Source organism: Drosophila gunungcola, assembly GCF_025200985.1.
Source record: "Drosophila gunungcola strain Sukarami chromosome 2R unlocalized genomic scaffold, Dgunungcola_SK_2 000011F, whole genome shotgun sequence".
Lineage (NCBI taxonomy): Eukaryota > Metazoa > Arthropoda > Insecta > Diptera > Drosophilidae > Drosophila > Drosophila gunungcola.
The window spans coordinates 1,549,744-1,568,530 of NW_026453169.1; the positions used below are offsets into that span (position 1 = coordinate 1,549,744).

Consider the following 18,787-nt stretch of genomic DNA (forward strand, 5'->3'; position numbering starts at 1 on the left):
ACTTTAAGTCAATTAAAGACTTTAATATTTTGCTAATTTACTGATGAAATAGTTTTGGTGATCATAAGAAATCGGTTACAAATAAAGCAAAATATATTTGAAACCAGTTGGCAGGAACTACTCAAATTGTTAAACAAATTTTAGAAATGCATAAAAACATTTAAATTTTAATTTTCCACCAATTTTGCATGCAAATATTTTCTCTATTTTATCAAATTTCTATTCACGCTACAAATAAGCTTATAAAATAACATATCATCATAATAGAAAAAAATTCAAAAACATTTTCATGTGATCCAAATGAAAGCACAGAAAAAGAGTGTAGTCAAGTTGAATGCTTCACTTTAGTGCTCTTGGCATGATAAACAAAATTGATTGATTTTGTTTTGGTTTTCGGATTTTGGATTTTAGCAAACATACTATTCTAATTGAATCGAATTCTAAATTTACCCCACACAACGGTATTCTGAATTAAGTTTTATTGCTCTGATGACGGCAACCCTGAAATATGGATAGTGGCAAAAACCAGCAAAATCAAGAAGGAGCTACAAAAAATTGTAGAGGAAAAACATTAGGGCAAAAAAAAAAAAAGAAAAGTGATGAGGAAAAACAGTAGCAAAAAGAGATGTGGGACAAGGCGAGGGGCAATGGGTCGGGAGTCGTCACCTCTGGCAAGTAGGCGCTGCCAACTTCATGTAAACACTACTATAAAGAGAAGAAGACGATGAAGATTCAGGGGAAAGGGGGGAGACGAAGTGGAGGAGGGGCCAAAGTAGAAGCAGGCACTTGGAGGTCGTCATGCCAAGAGCGAATAGCTCATGCATGGAGCGCACATATAGATACAGTCCAACTTCGGTATCTTCAACTTTTAAAAGACTTTTTTTTTTGCAACTCAAACTATGTCAAGTAATAACATTTGAGACCAAAACTTTTTAAACTTTTATTACCTCTATAACTTAAAAAGCTTGAATATCTAAATTTAAGGGGACCAAAACGGCACCAAACAGTCATAATGATAAAAAAAAGTAAATTTCTCAAAGTTTAAGTCTTGTCAAAACAAAATAAATCTAACAATAATTATGCAAAGTGTACAAAATACTATTAAAAAGCCCACAGCTGAGATAAGTCTGTTCTAGAGGATTTTCACTATAGATGGATATAGACAAATGCGTAGCCTGTGTGCAGTTGCAATGGCGCCGAGCTGAAAAGCGGAGCAAATAAGAAAACAGCAACACAGCCAAACAAACGCTCTCCAACATAGATTGCAATGTTTATTTATTTAGTCGATGGCAACACCAACAGCACAGCACGGAATCTGCACAATGTGGGTATTTTGAGGGGCGGTTGGCGCGAATGGCGAGAATGTGGGGGAGATGCACTCAGACACACTTAGAGACCCAATAATCCACCTGGCAACAGCAAAATCGGAAACAATGTAGGCGAAATAGCAAACAAAATTGAATTGGACTTAAAGACTAAAGAAGGGGTTGAATGATTCAAGATTAAATTTAATTCGCAGACAAAATACTTAAGGGCTTTAAGAAATGCAATTTGATTTAGCACTCGAGCTCAAAAAAGGGTTTAAATTGCTTGCAATTATTAAAAATTCACAAATTTATGTTTAAAACTTGAGCAAATTAATACGATTTCAGTTAAAGTTGTATAACTTTGTAGAATAGTGTTTGGAAAAGCCAGTAATTAAGTGTCAAATCAGCAAGCTAAATGCTTTATAACTATTTGAATGGCTACAGCATGGAAAATAGTTTTTAATCTATGTAACAAACTGTTATATTACGATAGTAGGATTTTAATTATACTGCATTTTTAAATTGTAATTAGTTTCATTAAAAGAATTTGCAAATTTTTAAAACAGCAAGATAAAATATTCCTCTAAATTATTTTGACCTTTATTATAAATGTCTTTAATAATATTTAACTTGTCAGAAATTGGTTAGGATTAAAATATTTCTCTGTACAAAGACTAGAGACAAATTCAAGAGTAAGACAAGAACCCAAACGCAGTCAGAGTGATAAGAAAAGTTAAGTAAACGCACACAAGGCACACTGGTCCAAACAAACAAATGATACAGGGTAAACAAAAGAAGGCAAACGAACTAAACCAGGGAGGGGAAGAGGCGATGCTAAGCCCGTTGGGAGTGGGAGTTGGGCTAAATTAAATGTTAGTTCAAAGCAGACGAAGTGTGAAATAATCACATTAACTAATGCACAAACAACGTCAAAGAACAGGAGGCGAGGCCAAGGCGACTAGACAGACGGGAAGGGACTAAAGCCGCAGGAGACACTCGTTCAGAATTGTGCTCGTTACCAAGGCAACCGCACACCACACCCAACTTTCACCCAACCACCCACTCAGCCTCTTAAGTCATCGCCTACGTCATCGTTGTTTGGCGCAAATGTAAAGAGTGAATTGCCGAGGCAAAAGCTGCCAACACAAGTAAAGGCAGACTCTGAGGAGCATTGTAATGCTTAATTAATGACAGCCACGTTTTGTCTTTTGCTTCTTCACCCACTCAGTACAATTAAATTCTATGCTTTGCAGCTGTTGAAAGACCGCAAAACCAGATCCAGATACTTATAGATTTATTTGGGTAAGAAAGTGTGAAGCTTGAGCATTAAGTAATAAACTTTAGAACGTGCTTCCCTTTAAAATATTATTATAATAAATTACAATATAAATAATTACTTTTTTTAAATGTGAAAAAATGTTCACAATATGTTTAATATCTATATAAGTCATTTCAACCATTATTATACTAGATTTCAGTCCATTTATTATTACCTTTTTCGGTTTAGCTTGACGTTTGAACTCAATATTTATATAATAATAATAAAAAATAACCCCTTTAGCTGCCCTTTTAAATCTCTGTGTAGCTGTATTAACCATAAATATTTGATTTCCAGACAATCTACCACTCGAGTCTTATCATCTTTGGTACCAAAATATAGCTCTGTTCGAACTCAATTAGGGATTGTCCAGCGGTACAACGTATCATATTGCTATCAACTAATCCACATATGGACGAAACTGGAATGAAACAGCGGTAATTATTATGGTCGCCCCATTGGCCTCCCCACTCGAGGGCGCGCCGACTATCTAAACAATTTTATCATCAACTGGAGCAGCGAGAACCATTTTCAGTCTCTGTCTGGCGTTCGAGCGTGTTGGAAGTGTCGGAGAAGATTGCGGCCAAAGTAGAGTATATTCTGAATACATCTATTTATTTAGTACAGTAATTGTGAGTAGGCAGAAATGGATTTGCGTGTGGGGTTCGCTGACAAGTTGAAATTGGGCGCCAAGTGAGTACAAAGTTTGCAAACGAACTCGGGCGCGATGAGTCATCATAACTTGGCATCTTTTTCAGGATAATCGCCCATAAGGTTGTGCAATATAAGTTGGGCACGGGTCAGACCAAAGTATTGACCACCAAATACGGTCAGTTAAAGGGTCAGCTGCGCAAGACGGTCTACGATGGCGAAATCTACTACTCATTTGAAGGCATTCCCTTTGCCCAGCCGCCAGTGGGAGAGCTGCGTTTTCGCGCCCCACAACCTCCGAAATCCTGGCAGGGAGTAAGGGATTGCACCTTTGCCAGGGCAAAACCCATGCAGAGGAACCCAATTATTAAAATTGCCGAAGGATCCGAGGATTGCCTCTATCTCAATGTTTACGCGAAGAAACTGGAGACGCCAAAACCTCTGCCCGTAATGGTTTGGATTTTCGGCGGTGGTTTTCAGATAGGCGAAGCCTCCCGATACCTCTACGGACCGGATTACTTTATGAAACACGACGTCCTACTGGTCACCCTCAACTATCGCGTTGGTGTCTTGGGTTTTTTGAGTCTGAAAGACAAGACGCTCAAGGTACCAGGCAATGCGGGTCTGAAGGACCAAATCCAGGCACTTCGCTGGGTCAAGGACAACATAGCCAGTTTCAATGGTGATCCCGAGAATATAACCGTCATGGGTGAGTCAGCTGGCGGAAGTTCCACCCACATCCTCATGCAATCGGAGCAGGCTAGAGGGCTCTTCCATCGCGCCATCGTGCAATCTAGCTCGGCTTTATGTGCCTGGGCCACGCATCCGGATCGAAAGTGGCCCCAACGTTTAGGGCAAGGAATTCGGCTACACCGGTGACTTGGAAAGCGAAAAGCAACTGTTGGACTTTTTCCAGCAGATACCAGCTGATAAGTTGACCCTGCACTGCAATGCGATTATGACGCAGGAGGAGCAGCGCGACTATGAGATCTTGGCCTTTGCCCCGGTTATCGAACCATACGTGGGCGAGGATTGTGTGGTTCCGAAATCCCAACATGAACAGTTACCCAGCGCCTGGGGCAATCAGATTCCAATGATCATTGGCGGCACCTCTTTCGAGGGACTCTTCTCGTATCAGTCAACTTTGAGGGATCCGCTTTACATGTTGAGTGCTTTTGAGGCCATAATTCCAAAGCAGGTGCGTAATGCCGTCGATAAGGATGAGCTGGCGGAGATGGTGAGGAGGCTAAAGAAATCCTATTTCGATGATCCTGAACGGTCCAGCATGGAGCTGTACGAATGTCTGCACATTCTGAGCGTCAAAAACTTCTGGCATGACATTCATCGCACTTTGCTCGCCAGATTGACCTATGCGGCCAGCTCATCCACGTATCTATACCGATTCGATATGGATTCACCGCACTATAATCAATACAGGATCTTGAATTGCGGCAAAAAGGTGAGGGGTGTGTGCCATGCTGACGACCTCTCCTTACATGTTCTACGGAATACTCTCCAGCAAACTGGACAAGAATACACCTGAATATCGTACCATTGAGCGGTTGATTGGCATGTGGACATCGTTTGCCACCACTGGAGATCCCAATTGCGATATTATCGCACCCGTGAAGTGGGACCCATTGCGACCAGGTGCTCCGGAACACTGCCTTAACATTGCCGATGGTCTGGAGTTCATGCCATTGCCGGAAAGCAAACAGTTTGTTGTATGGGATAGTTTTTATACCAGGGAGAGTCTCTACTGAAAACGTTAAACTACAAAACCAAATAATTTCAGGAAAATTAAAAAGCTTTATATGGTGTCCTTATTTCAAATATGCTTCTTCATACATAATGTGCGATTTAACTAAGACACATTACTTAAGAATGAATCTTGTATTTCAGAAGTCGTTTTACGTTGTTTTTGTTGATGTATTTTTATAGTCTTTGTAACTTTCACTTTTATAGTGAAGACTTTAGTCTTTAGAAAATTTGCTGCTTTTGAATTTATTAGCTTTAAAACCAGTTTTTGTACAATTTTTGTATGCCAAACTTTAAACTAAATAAACCGAAAGAGAAAATACAGCTAATCTTTGTCAGTGACAAAATCAATTAATGCGAAAAAAGAATTTTATCAAGGTCTGATAAAGGGTAAGCCAAACGTTTTAATATTACACAAGAATAACCCATAGACCGAAGGCGACTGTTCCAATTATCCCACTCCAAAAATAATTCGCTTAATGTATTCTCTTGGGTTTTATTTCCATTTTTATAATGGCAACGTTTTCGGTTGGAATTGATTTCGCAGCCAGTTTTATCCGGATCTAGTGTCTGGGTCGTGTATGCTCTTCTTTTATTGACTTTTGGGCAGGCTGCCAGAAAATTCTTGGGAGCCAAGGAAATACCGCAGGTCATTGTTGTCAATCTCATAATATGTTCTTCTTTTACTGATTTGTTCTACATTCCCCATCCATTCACAAACTCATAAATGTATGAAATGTTTAAACAACAATTAATCTTCGGTTTTGGAGAATTAAGCCTTGCAATTTGAAATTTTGTTTAATGACTTTCACAGGAAAAAAGAACTTTTATGGAGAATTTTAAAATGCCATTGCAAACATAAACTTGATTTATAATGGTTGGTATTTTTAGACAAACGAGAAACAAGTTGGGTTTATTTGCACATCAATATGGAGCTAACTGACTAAATACATGGTTTATCTGCAACGAAGTCGGGATTACCCTTTAAAATGTCTTTAAATTTTATTCAGGAAGAATTGGTTTTGTGTTCATGTAAGTAGAACATTCTACTTTTTAAAATAGTTATAAATGTATAAAAAATCTAGAGAGTAATTATTTTCAATCTTACTTAAATACAATAATCATCTAGCAAAGTTGATGGTTAAAAACAAAATAATACAAATTTCTTCTGCACATTTCAGAGGGTATCTTAAGCGATTTGTTTATACAATTGTTTATAACATGCCTCGATATAGTTTATGGCTTTCGTTTATTTCGGTTCTGGCATAGAGCCAGACCAACGGATCGATTTAAATTTTCTTACTTTTTTCATGATTTGATTTTGTTTGCTCGCACTCGGTTTGCTTTAAATAAAATTTGAGCATAAATATTTAAATTGTTTTTCGCACATTTCGTTGAATGGAAAATGGGTGCGCGTCATTGGGGGAGGAAAACGCGCTGGTTGGTCTGTAGGTAGGCCCGGTTTGGTTGCTTTTCTGGCAGCCGGCCAAAAGAGAATTTCCATGGTTTACTGGGTTAAATTTAATTAATTTGTCTCGTCGCCCCAGCCCAGTGCCCAGTCGCTATGATTTTCCCAGTTTGATTATTTATTCATCCTGCATTTTCCTGAATAGGCTTGTGGACACTCCGCACCTCTCACCTCTCACCTCTCACGCCCTTCTCTGCATTGCAGCATTTGCCATTTTATTTGTCTTTATTTATATGTTTATTATTTCGTGGGCGCACTCATTTTTTTCACCGCTTATTTTTGTTTGGGCTTTACTTTTTCCTGCGAAATTTACACAATTCCAATTAATGGCATTTAATTATTTATCCGGCATTTTACACATTGCATTCCCGAGTTTCGAGAGGCGACTGTGAGCTGCGGCAGCGACGCAGGCAGCGTCTCACCAGCTGTGAGTTTTGCATTTTTATGGCATGTTGGAAATTTCTGCGCTGAATTTAAAATTCAAATTGTTTTGGTTTCGTTGCGGTGGGTGGCGATGGGTGACTATGGGGGGTGAGCCCCTACAAATTAATTTACATTTGTGGGCTTTGTTGCGTTCGAACGAGTGGGTGGCGAATGGGGTGTTCTCAAAAGTGTTGAGGATAAAATTATATTAAATTAAGGTATTAATCATTTTTTTTTATATAATTTCTGAAATTTAATTATCCTTTGAAAATACTGAAAAGTAAAATGTTCTTTTACAAATTTTACAGTCGAAACTTAATATTTTCTGAACTATTTATGTATTAAAAAAAGGAAATATGTTATTTTATAGTGCAATTCGGGAGACCTCAACCGTCGCACAGATTCATTTATGCTTTTCAATACTTTTTTTACGTTTATTTAAAAATAATATTTTTCTTTTTCAATCAAAAGATAACAGTTTACCCAAAACCAATATGCAGTTTATATAAAGTAAGTGCGCGTTAAAGAATAGACAGTATTTCATGTTACTCTACTTTTTATATGGCATATATATAAGTTTTTAAGTTGTTTAAGACTCGACTTTTCCGTTCGTATTGTTAGCTAAAAGTATGAGAAAACGTATGCAATTTTGCAGTTTAAAACATATATAGAGTTTAGAGACCGAGAAAAAAAATTCCCACGATTTATTACCAAAAATACCTGCAAGAAAATTATCTAATTTCTTTATTTAATTTAGCTATAAAAATTGTCATGGTGTTTTTTACTTTCATTACTAAGTTTCCCTTAGGAAAGAAAACTTTCATTGAGGCGAATAACACGTGAATCATTCAAGAAATACTAAGCACACTGAAACCAAATTTCGTGCCCCACTCCCCGGGACAAGCTATACAACCACTATCAATGAGCGAAACCAGGGCGATGTCTCAAATTTATAAATACATTTTCGCATTCAGAAATAAAATCGAAAGACAAAAAAAAAAAAAAAAGTGGTGTGCGGCGAAAAAAAAAGGAAAATGCGAAACAAAACGAAAGAAGCGAAATAATCGCGGAAAGCTATTAAAATTTAATCAGAAACACAAGCGACCCTGCGGTCAAAATTCCCACAACATTCGCCGCCTTTACGAGGTCTCCTCCCGCGTGACCCCTCCTTGATCCCCAGATCCACAGTGGTGTGGATTGTTGGTGGATGATGATAATTCCCTCTGCGCGGCGGGACAGGGGGGGTGGGGGGGGCTACAATACACTATACTACTATAGTACTAAAGTATATGTGGAGGCTGACGACGGCAACGACAACGAAAGCGACGACGACCACGACGACGACGACCCCACTGATTAATCGTTCGCACAGTGGAGTGCCTTACTCCCGGGTCAATCTCCATGGCGCCAACATCATCATGATCATCGCCATCGCCACCGCCATGGCACAGCCTCATCGTTATGGTCATCATCATCCGCACATTGGGTGCTGTGGCCATATTTTTGTTTATTTTGATTCGTGCGACGCGAAACACTGCTTTCGTAAATTTGTTTCTGGGTTTTGTTTTATTTGGTTTGGTTGCCAAGGTTTGTTTTTGCCATTTTCCATTTGCCATTTTGCATTTTGCATTTCCTCTTCATTTTTTCGACGCAGCGTGTGCTCCCCTTATTTTCACCGCCCCCTAACCATTTTTATTGAATTCCATTATTTATGCGAGAGTGTACAATATTGAAATTTTCACAAAATATTTGGAAAAACGATGGTATGTATGCTAGCATCCATAAACATTTCTATTTGCATATTCATATATTTTATGTGGATATGTGCGTATAGAGTGGGGGGCTTAACTTAAAGCGAACCCCCCTTTTGGTTATTTTGCGGAGTTGAATGTTTAAGTTTCGAGAGTTCACTGGAATTCATTTTGATGACATAGCTAAATCAAGTATTTCAGATTTTTTAGATTGCTTAATTTAGACTTATAGTTTTTTTTCAAGTTTAAATAAGATATTTTCTAAAAGCTTATTTTTTTTTTAGTTTAAATAAAGAAGGTCTTTTGTAAAAACATAATTTAAGGTGGCATATTAATTTTTTTTTGACCTATGAAAACTGAAATACGAAGATTTTTCTTCTCTGCAAGATAAAATACTTTTCCCAAGTTTACCATAAGAACAAAGAAATCAGAGCCAAGTGCCAAAAATTCAACTGAAAACCTCGACACTATTTCTGATCGAGATGTGAATAAAAAAATCGCTAGCGAGGCCGGATGAATCTGCTCCATATGCACATATGCCAATGAGAGAACCCCATATTTGAATTGCAAACTCACCTGGTGGGCGTTCCATTGCTGTATGAGGTCCTCGTAACAGGGCAGACAGGCCTGGATCATGCCGCGCGGATCCTTGGGACGTGAGCGTGCTGGCCGCGGATGCTGTTCGTTGAACAGGGGAAAATACGCCACAGCTTGTCCTGGTCTTCCGGTTTCCCTTGGCTTCACCGTACTCAGCTCGATGAGGCTGCCCCTGCGCTGTTCATCGCCGCACACGTAGCACACCTCGGTGATGGAGTTCTTGTCCGGCATGGAGAGGTCCAGGATTCCCACTTCTGATTGCGGTTGGCTGGACGGCGCCACCGAATTGATGATCGATCCATGACGAGGCGTGGGAGGAGCACTGGAACTCGAGGAGTTCCGTAAGTCCAGCACAGGTGGCATTGTCATCTTCGAAAGTGGACGGCACCGGAGGTCCCAATGGGGCACTGCCAGGCGAGGGCAACGCACTGTAGGGATTGCCCTTGTAGTGGGCCGACTCGGCTGCTCCGCCGCCAGCGTTCACCTGCTGCTGCAGCAGATGATAGGCGGCCGTCTGCTGCTGCAGCTGCTGATACTGGGCGGGATGGTATGGCGCCTGGCCCTGATAGCCAGCCGGAGGTGGTGCCGGGCTTAGCTTGAACTTCTGCTGGGCATAGCCGGCGGATTTCATGGCCGGCGGCTCGCTGGGCGGTCGCGATGAGGGCGAGGCCACGGGCATGTCCCGCGATTGTGGCCTGCTCAGGTATCTGTTGTGGTTGCTCGACGGCGTCGAGTTCCTGGGATAAAAGTCCCCACCACCACCGCCGCCGCCGCCGGCAGCACTGGGGTTCGGCGAGGGTGAGGCATTCCTTGAGGTACTGTGGTGGTGGTGCGACTGCTGCAGCTGCGGCGAGTAGTGGCGTGCCAAGGCGTAGGGATCGCCGTGGCCCTCCACCAGGCCGTTCTGGGTGAGATGCTCAGCACTCAAACCCAAAACCTGGGCGGCATACTCGCTTTGTGTGGCCACATCGGCTCCAATGTAGCCCTTTCCGTCCACCCGTTTCATGTGGTAGATGCGCTGCAGCAGTGGTTTCTTTTGCCGCTCGTAGGCATCCCATTGCTCGTTCAAGGATCGAAAGCAGAGCATACAGGCCCACACGTAATCCTGGCCAGGCGTCACTCCCGGCAATCCGTTCGGCGGGTCGTGGCGCTCCAGAAAGGGAAAATAAGATTCAGCGGGACGCTCGGCATTGTGACGAATCCTCAGCGGTTGCGGCTCATAGCCACCATGTCCGCCACACACAAAACAAATGGTCATGGGCACATGATGGTGATCAGGCGGTGCTGAAGCTCTACCCGTCGACTTGACCCCCGCATAGTAGTGCTGAGCGGCATTTTGCTGATAGCCCAAGTGATATTGCTCGCCGGGTGTCCGGCTGCTGCGATGAGCCGCTGCTCCGGGTGAGGGCATCAGCTCCACGGGCGCGTAAGGCTGCTTGCTCGCTTGGAGCGTTCCACTCGAGGACGGCGAGGTCGGGTTCGGAGTGGTTGCTGGCTCGGAAAGCTGGCTGCCACCGCGAAGTTCATTTTTGATATACGCCTTCGCTTTTTCCATAATATCAGCAACTGCAATGGAAGAAATAGAAGTCAAAGAAGTTAGAAATTGTTTTAATTGATCCCACTTAACTTAAACTTAACATTTGTATGTTTTCTCTAATAAATCAAAAAGGAAAGACTATTAGCTACTCTTTTACTCAGCTAACCAATTTCCAAAGAAATATGCCCACAGAAATCAATTGGATTATAAGTGGCGACATCTGCCGGAGTGCAGCGCCGACACTACACCCCTGCTAACAGGTGTTTCGCTCTATCCCGTTCTTTTATGACGTTATAATATAACTTAACTGCCAATTACTTCTAAAATAAAAGTTCGATTTGGAAAATTGTTGGTCTGTCGATAGATATTGACCGAGTAAAAATGTACTGCCCAATGACTAGCCTTTACCATGACTCAGATTAACATGACACAATTTCGCGATTTGTGGGCTTTAAGATGGGCGTGGCCAAATTGATTTACAATTCAACTTAAACCTGCATGTTGATTGCCAAAGCTCTCTAGCTCGTATAGTTTACGAGTTATCACGTTTATACGGACAGCCAGACAGACATGGCTAAATCAAATCGGCAAGTAATTCTGACCAAGAATATATATCCGTTGCAGAGTGGTAAACGCTTTCCTCTGACCGTTACATACTTTTCAACGAATACACTACTCTACGAGTTAAGGGTGGGGTACACCGTCATTATTAAATTCATGTAAGACACTTAAAGTTTCACAACACGTAAACCCTCAAATTTGAATTTTCAAATATTGTAATTGAGTTTTCATCTAAAGTTATTTATTTTGTGCATCAATGGTGTTTAAATAACATAATATAACAAACAAAAGTATAAACAATAAACCTGTTCATTTTAATCTAGAAGTCAAAACTCTGTCACAAGTAAAAAGTTAAAATTATGTTGATGATTTCTTTGGAAAATACTAACATTTTTTGACCTTTTTAAGTGGCCATTTGACTCCCAAGTTCTGCGAATTAAGTCATAAACCAGGAACAGATTGTATATTATTTTCCAAAATCCCCAGTTGGCAGCTTTTGTGATCAGAAAATCGATGCACGTTAATCGAACGATCACCGATGGCGATAACCTATTTCAGCGCGGGTCTCGCGATAACCCGCATCACTCAGCGATCATGATCTCTGAGCTCTGGGCATCAATGTGGGAAGTATACAAAAAAAGCGATGGAAAAAAAAGAAAAAAAATTATTTGCATGTTTAAGTGATTCGACGATTTGTCGGGCGTTGCTTCTTGTTTCTGAGTCGATGTGATTTTATTTGATTTGATTTACTTCGCTTCTCGTTTTTCGTGCGACGCGCATTTGTTTTCATTAATATGTATAACAATTTCAGACATGTGACGCAAGTCGGACACTCGAAAGAGCAACTGAATATGGAGCTGATAACGAGCGAAACGGAAAAGAAAAATCAGCGGAGAGGAAAGCCCCTCGAATATGAAATCAGATGTACAAAGATTTTACCATATATCTCGCACTTTAGAGTTCCAGATAAATCCGGTCGGACGCCTGGCTAAATATATCGGTGTGATTTGTTTATAGCACGGACCAGATCCGAATGGTGCTAATTCGCTTTATCAAGTACATACTATATAAGCCAAATCAGGCTGCTGCCCCACAGCAAATTCGCTAAACAATTTTGTGCTGCCCTCGATTAGCGATTCTCATCATGATGGAAACAACAATTGAACAATGGGTACGCTGTTTTTGAATTGCTTTATTTGTAATTCAACATTAAGCAATCATTGTATTTGCTTCAACTAATTAAATGTTTCATTATTTCATTACAAAAATGTTAACAATTTTCCAGCAGTCATTTTAGTGCCCATAATAAAGTTGTTTAATGTAAGCAAAAGCATGTAAAAAGGAAGTTTTTCATATTGCAATTATTTTTAAATTATTTATGCGCATTTTTATTGATTTTTTGTTTGGGTTGGTGGCTTTTAAAGAGGTGGGCAAGCAATTGTTTTTGCTTTTTGGCCAGCTGCAGGTGGAAAATGTAGTTTCGAGCGCCCATATTTCGTATTTTTCTGGTTCAAGCTTTTAAGAGTTGTTTAAAGTTTTTTTTTGTGTTTTATTGTGTTGGCTATACAGTTGGGGTCAAGTTAAATGTATTTCCTATTTGAAAATATCATGCAAATGATTTTAATTTTTGTTTTTGATATAATCATACAATAATCCTTTAAGATTTAGTTAAGTTTATTTACCCAGCTACAATTCTAAGAATCGACACTTTTTACTTTATTGATTTTGTTGGCCAAGTTTAAAGGTCTTTGCAAAAAAAATCCTGCTTTCTTCTTTATAATCAATTTAAAATAATTTTCATTATACTCAGTAATGCATAATATTTTTGGAATTATTTTATTTGGAAAAAGGGTATTTGTCAAATGTCAACATCTATTTTGCTGACCGCAACTGTGAGTATAGTATGTTTTCAGAGTTTTTGCCTGTGAATGCACTTGAACATTGTTGCTTTTGTTGCCGCCCACCTGCCCCTGTTTACACCCCCCTTGCAGTTGTTTTAAAAAGTTTTTGTTTTTTTTCCCCAGCAGCTCGCAGGAACATTTTTACGGCTCTCATGTCCTTGTTTTTGTTTTTGAGGGCGAGGCATAACCAGAACAAGCGAAATAGAAAACCCAGCGAACCATTGCTTAAAGTTTTCTTCCACCAAAAAAAAAAAGTTTAGCTTTAACCATTGAGCTCGCGCTTATCGTCGATGTTCTTAGTTATAGTTATAGTTATAGTTATAGCTGTAGCGGAAGTTGCATACAATAACAATAACAACGGGGGCTGAAGCGTTGTACAACTTTTCAGGACAAAAAAGAAAAAGTTGCGTTGCTCGGAAAAGTTTTTAGCGTAGTTGGAAATTCTTTTCTTTCGCTCTCTTTTCGATTATATGTATGTTGAGTTTTTTCGAGTTCTTGCTCTAGACTCTACAGTGTGGAGCTAGCAAAGTGAGTTAAGGTGCTTAAGTTTTGCCATCTTTATTGTTCGTCGCTTTTTATCTATTCTTTTATATTTGTGCCAGTTTGCTCGAAAGAAACTAAGCGCCGCGGGAAGTGAGATGCATTTGGGGAAAAATGGGGGAAAAATGTAATAATAAATCTAGCAGTGAAATATGAATTCGCAGCGAGCCAAAAAAGGATGTATTCTACGGATGTTCATATTTCATATTTCCCAGCTTTTGGCTAACCTTTGAGGCAATTGAAGTTACGAGCGAAATTGAATTTTAAAATTTGCATTGGCCAAACAAGATGGAGAGCGGAAACAGCACTAGCAAAAGCAAGAACTGAATGGACAGATAAATCCCGAACGAGATGCAACAACGAAAACATGGCGATATGACAGCCAGAGGGGAGTGGGAGTCGAAAATGGAATTTATTAAATAGCATTCCGCGCAATAAACTCTTGCAAAAAACACAAACAGCAAAAATCCGCACTCACACACACACACACACACACGCGCATAATCAAATAAAACAACATGGACATGCAATTTTATAGCAGGACATCGGTTTCCTTCTGTACACCCCTACACCCTCCGCAATTTTTATAAAACTCCAACATCACAGACTCCCTCCTCACGCAACATAAACAGACACAAAAACAATCAAAAACAAGAACGGAAAGATAGGGATCGAAATTGAGAACGTCCATTTCGGTCCATTATTCATTCGGTATTTCCGAAATTTTGTGTATTTTTTAAGATCAATTTTACAAACGTATTTATAAGCTATTGATATTGATTATGATATGGCAACAAATTTTAATAATTTTAGCTTTTTGTAGGATATGACAGTGTATTATTATCAATAGCTACTTTTTTCAAGGTTTTTTTTTTTAGAATTTGTCCAGTAAGCACTATCACATAATTTTATAATATTAATAGCCAATAAATGAATTATAAAGATTAGTGATATTATTATTATCAATTCATTTATAATTAAGGGTAAATGCATTTAATTAAAGCATTAAATTAAGTAAATTAAACAAAAGCTACCAAAGCTAAATGTAAATTTAAGATTAAGTTAGTCGGAGAGACATCCATTATAGCGGTTACAAATTTTTAAATACAAATTTTTTAAAATTATAATACCCCCTGGAAGGGTATACAAAAAGGGACAAATAAAAGGAGTAAAACAAAGACCGCTCAACATTTTTTCCATTAAGAGCAGGAAAAGAAACTGGACCGCTAAAAGGGGCGCAGGGATCTGGAGAGAAGGCTCCATCGTGGATTCAGGTTTTCGGACCTGGTAATAAAAAGGGACCAAATAAAAAGGTTAAATTAATAACCGTGGTCGCTCTTTAAAGTTAAAACCAAATGCGACAAATAAAAAACCGATATGTGTGCGTAGGCATGTACATATGTATGTTTGTATGACGGACGAAATGCATATTTAATTATTGTATAAATCATCCGTTTTATTTTGATTTTCATTTTATTTATCATGAAGTTGGTTTCTTCTGGAAAAGGCGTCTGCCTCATTAAATTACCATTTTAATGATTATTTCGTTTGGTCGATTTCACAAATAAAATAATTTAAGATTTAATTAAATATTGCATTTATATTTTATTCGTTTGTGAGAGGGTCAATCGGTTGGTTGAACCAAAAGTTTGTTTTTAAGCTAATTGATAAAAATAATGTTTAAGAAATTATAATTAGGTATCTCTGATTTTAAATCATCTCAGATATCTACGCAACCGACTAATGTGCATCAATCAAATTTTTGTCATATTTAACACTATTATTTAAATAATTATAACGCTAGACATAGCCGTACCACTTACGATTGCTCATTTGCCTGTTCTTACGCAATCTTTAATTGCAGTTTTATGAAAAAGTTGAGTTCGAGGCGGACACATGTGATTGAAACCAAATGAAACCAACCGTCAAACTTGCAATTGATTAAATTTAATTGAATTTTCAATTTGTCTTTCGCCGGCTTGCAAACCCAACCGGTAACCGGTAACCGGTTTCAACCGATTCATGGCGAACCATTCAATTGAGCAAACGGTATTTTAATATTTTAACTGATTGATGGCAGTTAATATGGCCTGATTGTTCCGATACTGACCTGTGCTCCGGTGTGCTTCGGCCTATTCCAGTTGACTCCTATTAATCCAACTCATGTGCTTGTTTTTGTTGGGGAATTATTGTGTCGATTAAAGGTGGGAGCAGGTGAAAGAAGGGCTTTACGGGAATTAAAGCCAAATAAGGGGATTGAAGGGATTTAACTTCAGGAAAAACACATTTGGTTGTAGGCACTTTTCTCGACTTTCCTTTGGGGTTTCTATGTTTTTTTTTTTATTTTTACAAACACTCTTGGTTATATTTCTTCACTTGCTTTTGAAGCTATTAAGAGCACTAGTGAAATTACTGATATTTGAATTGAGCAATTTAGGTAATAAAAGTGTTTAAAATACCCATTATTTTCTGTCTTTACAGTGTCATGTCATTTTGAATTAATCATATGTTTTCCGGTAAGGTTTTTATTAATTTTAGACAGGGCGGAATCTAAAATGGATATTATAAAAATTTTATATTTTTTATACAAACGATTTTAGTCTGTTTGTTTTTATATCACTAACGGAATTAAATAAATTTAATAAACATAAAAGGAACTAAAGTGTCTTTACGAAAAAACATTTTAGCTTCTTTCTTTTGAGACAGTTTGTAATACTTTGTTTTAGTTTTAACCACATTGTTTCAGCTGTTTTTGATGGTTCTTTTATTATTTTGGTTTTGAGATTGTATTTGAAATTATTATTGTTTAATTTATTGATTTAAATGTATGCATGCTTGAATTCTATTGATTACCACTTGGTTTTCAACGGTGCATTTAAATATTTGCTATGGTATTAGGCTTGTATTTCATCTTTTTTGCTTTAGATTAATGTTTAGTTTCAATTTGATAGCATTGTAAATATTGTATTTTGAGGATCAGATATCCACTTGATCTATTTATTAAAATGGTTTTTTATGTTACGCTTTAGATGTCAGCTGTATTTTACATAGATTTTTTGTTTCATTTTATTTGTTATGGTTACTTCTGATTTCTGTCAGTGTTAATATCTGTTAAAAGAATTCCGGTAGTGTATTTAAAACCTTTAAGAGAAGATATTGTTTGTTTATTTGGTACTGGTGTTTTCTTATATTCAGCTGTTTTTATATAAGTTCTTTTATTGGTTATTATTTAACGTTGTTGCCTTTCGATTTCTGTTAGTGTATGTTGTTCCCATTGTAAACATTTTTACAGAATTCAGAACAAATTTCGTTTCATGGCCACTGCGGTGGTCTCTGCGCTGACGCCGGCAGCGCCGCTGGCCACGACGTCGACGTCGTCAGCGAAAGGCGACACCATTTCACCGGCGACACATGCGAAATGAGTGCGACAGAGACGGATGATCGCGATCACACACAACGCACACACACACTCGCTGCAACTGTTGCAGCAGCAGCAGCAAAAACAACAACAATACAGTTAAAAAGTCGCTGTTTTTTTTTTGTTTTTCAGCGCTGTGACCTTGGAACCGTTAGCTTTTCAAGCTGAACTCTTGGACTTGTTAAGTTACCCGTAGTTTTAACACCTGAAAAGCGCTTATCCAATTGTTTGCCTTTTGTTGCTTGTTGCTGCCTCTGCCGCAGTCGCTGCCTCTGCCTCTGCCGGCGTCAGCTGCTCAGGTACGTGAGTGTTTCTGTGTGTTTTCCGTTTGTTTTTATAACCCTTTTATTTGGCACATTTTTCGCCACCGTGCAATTGCAATATTTACGGAAAATTCGCGGTTGTTGAGGCTTTTTGGCAATTTTAGCGCGGAGGTGGATCGGCGGAGACGACGGAACAGCGATATATAATTGCAGCAGTGGCAAGAAGAAGAGCCGACCAGCAGTGGCGACCAGTGTGTGCACACCGCGGCGAAATTGCCACCTGGCCGGCAGAGTGGCCACATTGATGGAATTCATTGCATTTTATTCTTGTTCACTGCACTCAACTTAATAGATTGTTCTCCTTGCTTTAATCTACTTGGTTTACTTACATTTATTTACCACAAATTTAAATGATTCTACGCGTAACTTTCAAAAAATAAAAAATAAGCAGGCCATCAGCTGTTGCTCATTTGCTGCTCATATTGAGTTTGGTGCTAACGCGTTTCTGGCACTTATTGGCGCCAGATTCAAAACAGATGATAGAATACAAAAGACGCGGATATCAGATAAAATATTATTAGGAAGCTAGTTAAAGGTTTCTTAAACATAAAGATTACGATTTTAATTTATCTTAAAATTAAAAACAAACTGTAACTAAAGGGGCTTGCAATATTATAGGAAATATATATCTATCAACACGACCAGAACAATTTTGGATAATTTTCTAGTTATTTTACTTACATGTTTATAAATATAAAAACAAATTTGGTCAAAAGGAGCTTGAACTTTTTTTTTTATACCTTAAAAAAAGGAATTCCTGGATATGCGATGGGGATTAGGCAACACATAGAAATATTCAGTCACAATTAATAATACAAATATTATTACAAAAATGTTAAATCAATTGTAACCAAATAAATAAGGTTGACGTCCCTCAAATAAACAAATAAAAAAAACCTTAATTAATTTAATTAATTTCTTTAAAAATATTATTTTTGTTTGGTGCAAATTCTATAAAAGATCTTACAAATATATATTTAAGCAACATACCATTCAAAATCTAAGGTGATTTTATATTTTAACCTTTAAGAGAAGACATTGATTTGCTAATTTCATAAAATGGTACTAGTATTTACTTATATTCAGCTGTTTTTATATAACTTTTTTTTATTGGTTATTATTTAACGTTGTCAAGATTCCAGGTATCTTAAATAATTTTTAACTTGAGCTATAATTAATATAGTTCCTAAATTTATTGCAATTTATTAATTTAAAAGTCACATAGTTGTTGCAG

General features: G+C 38.3%; 2 protein-coding genes across 2 annotated transcripts in view; one reads left to right on the forward strand and one right to left on the reverse strand.

Moving 5' to 3' along the window:
• LOC128255574 (uncharacterized) overlaps positions 1-17,731 on the reverse strand; it is a 72,125-nt gene extending 54,394 nt beyond the window's left edge. Inside the window, 4 exon segments of the mRNA XM_052985238.1 lie at positions 9,253-9,627; positions 9,629-10,839; positions 15,923-16,212; positions 17,619-17,731. Of these exon segments, the coding sequence (XP_052841198.1) occupies positions 9,253-9,627; positions 9,629-10,828 (1,575 nt within the window). The 5' untranslated portion in view covers positions 10,829-10,839; positions 15,923-16,212; positions 17,619-17,731.
• LOC128255577 (esterase B1) lies at positions 3,102-5,358 on the forward strand. Its single transcript, XM_052985241.1, is given in 4 exon segments — positions 3,102-3,318; positions 3,384-4,128; positions 4,130-4,768; positions 4,770-5,358. Coding segments are annotated over 4 exon segments (1,701 nt in total). The 5' UTR covers positions 3,102-3,271; the 3' UTR covers positions 5,040-5,358.
• Positions 17,732-18,787: the final 1,056 nt, after the last annotated feature.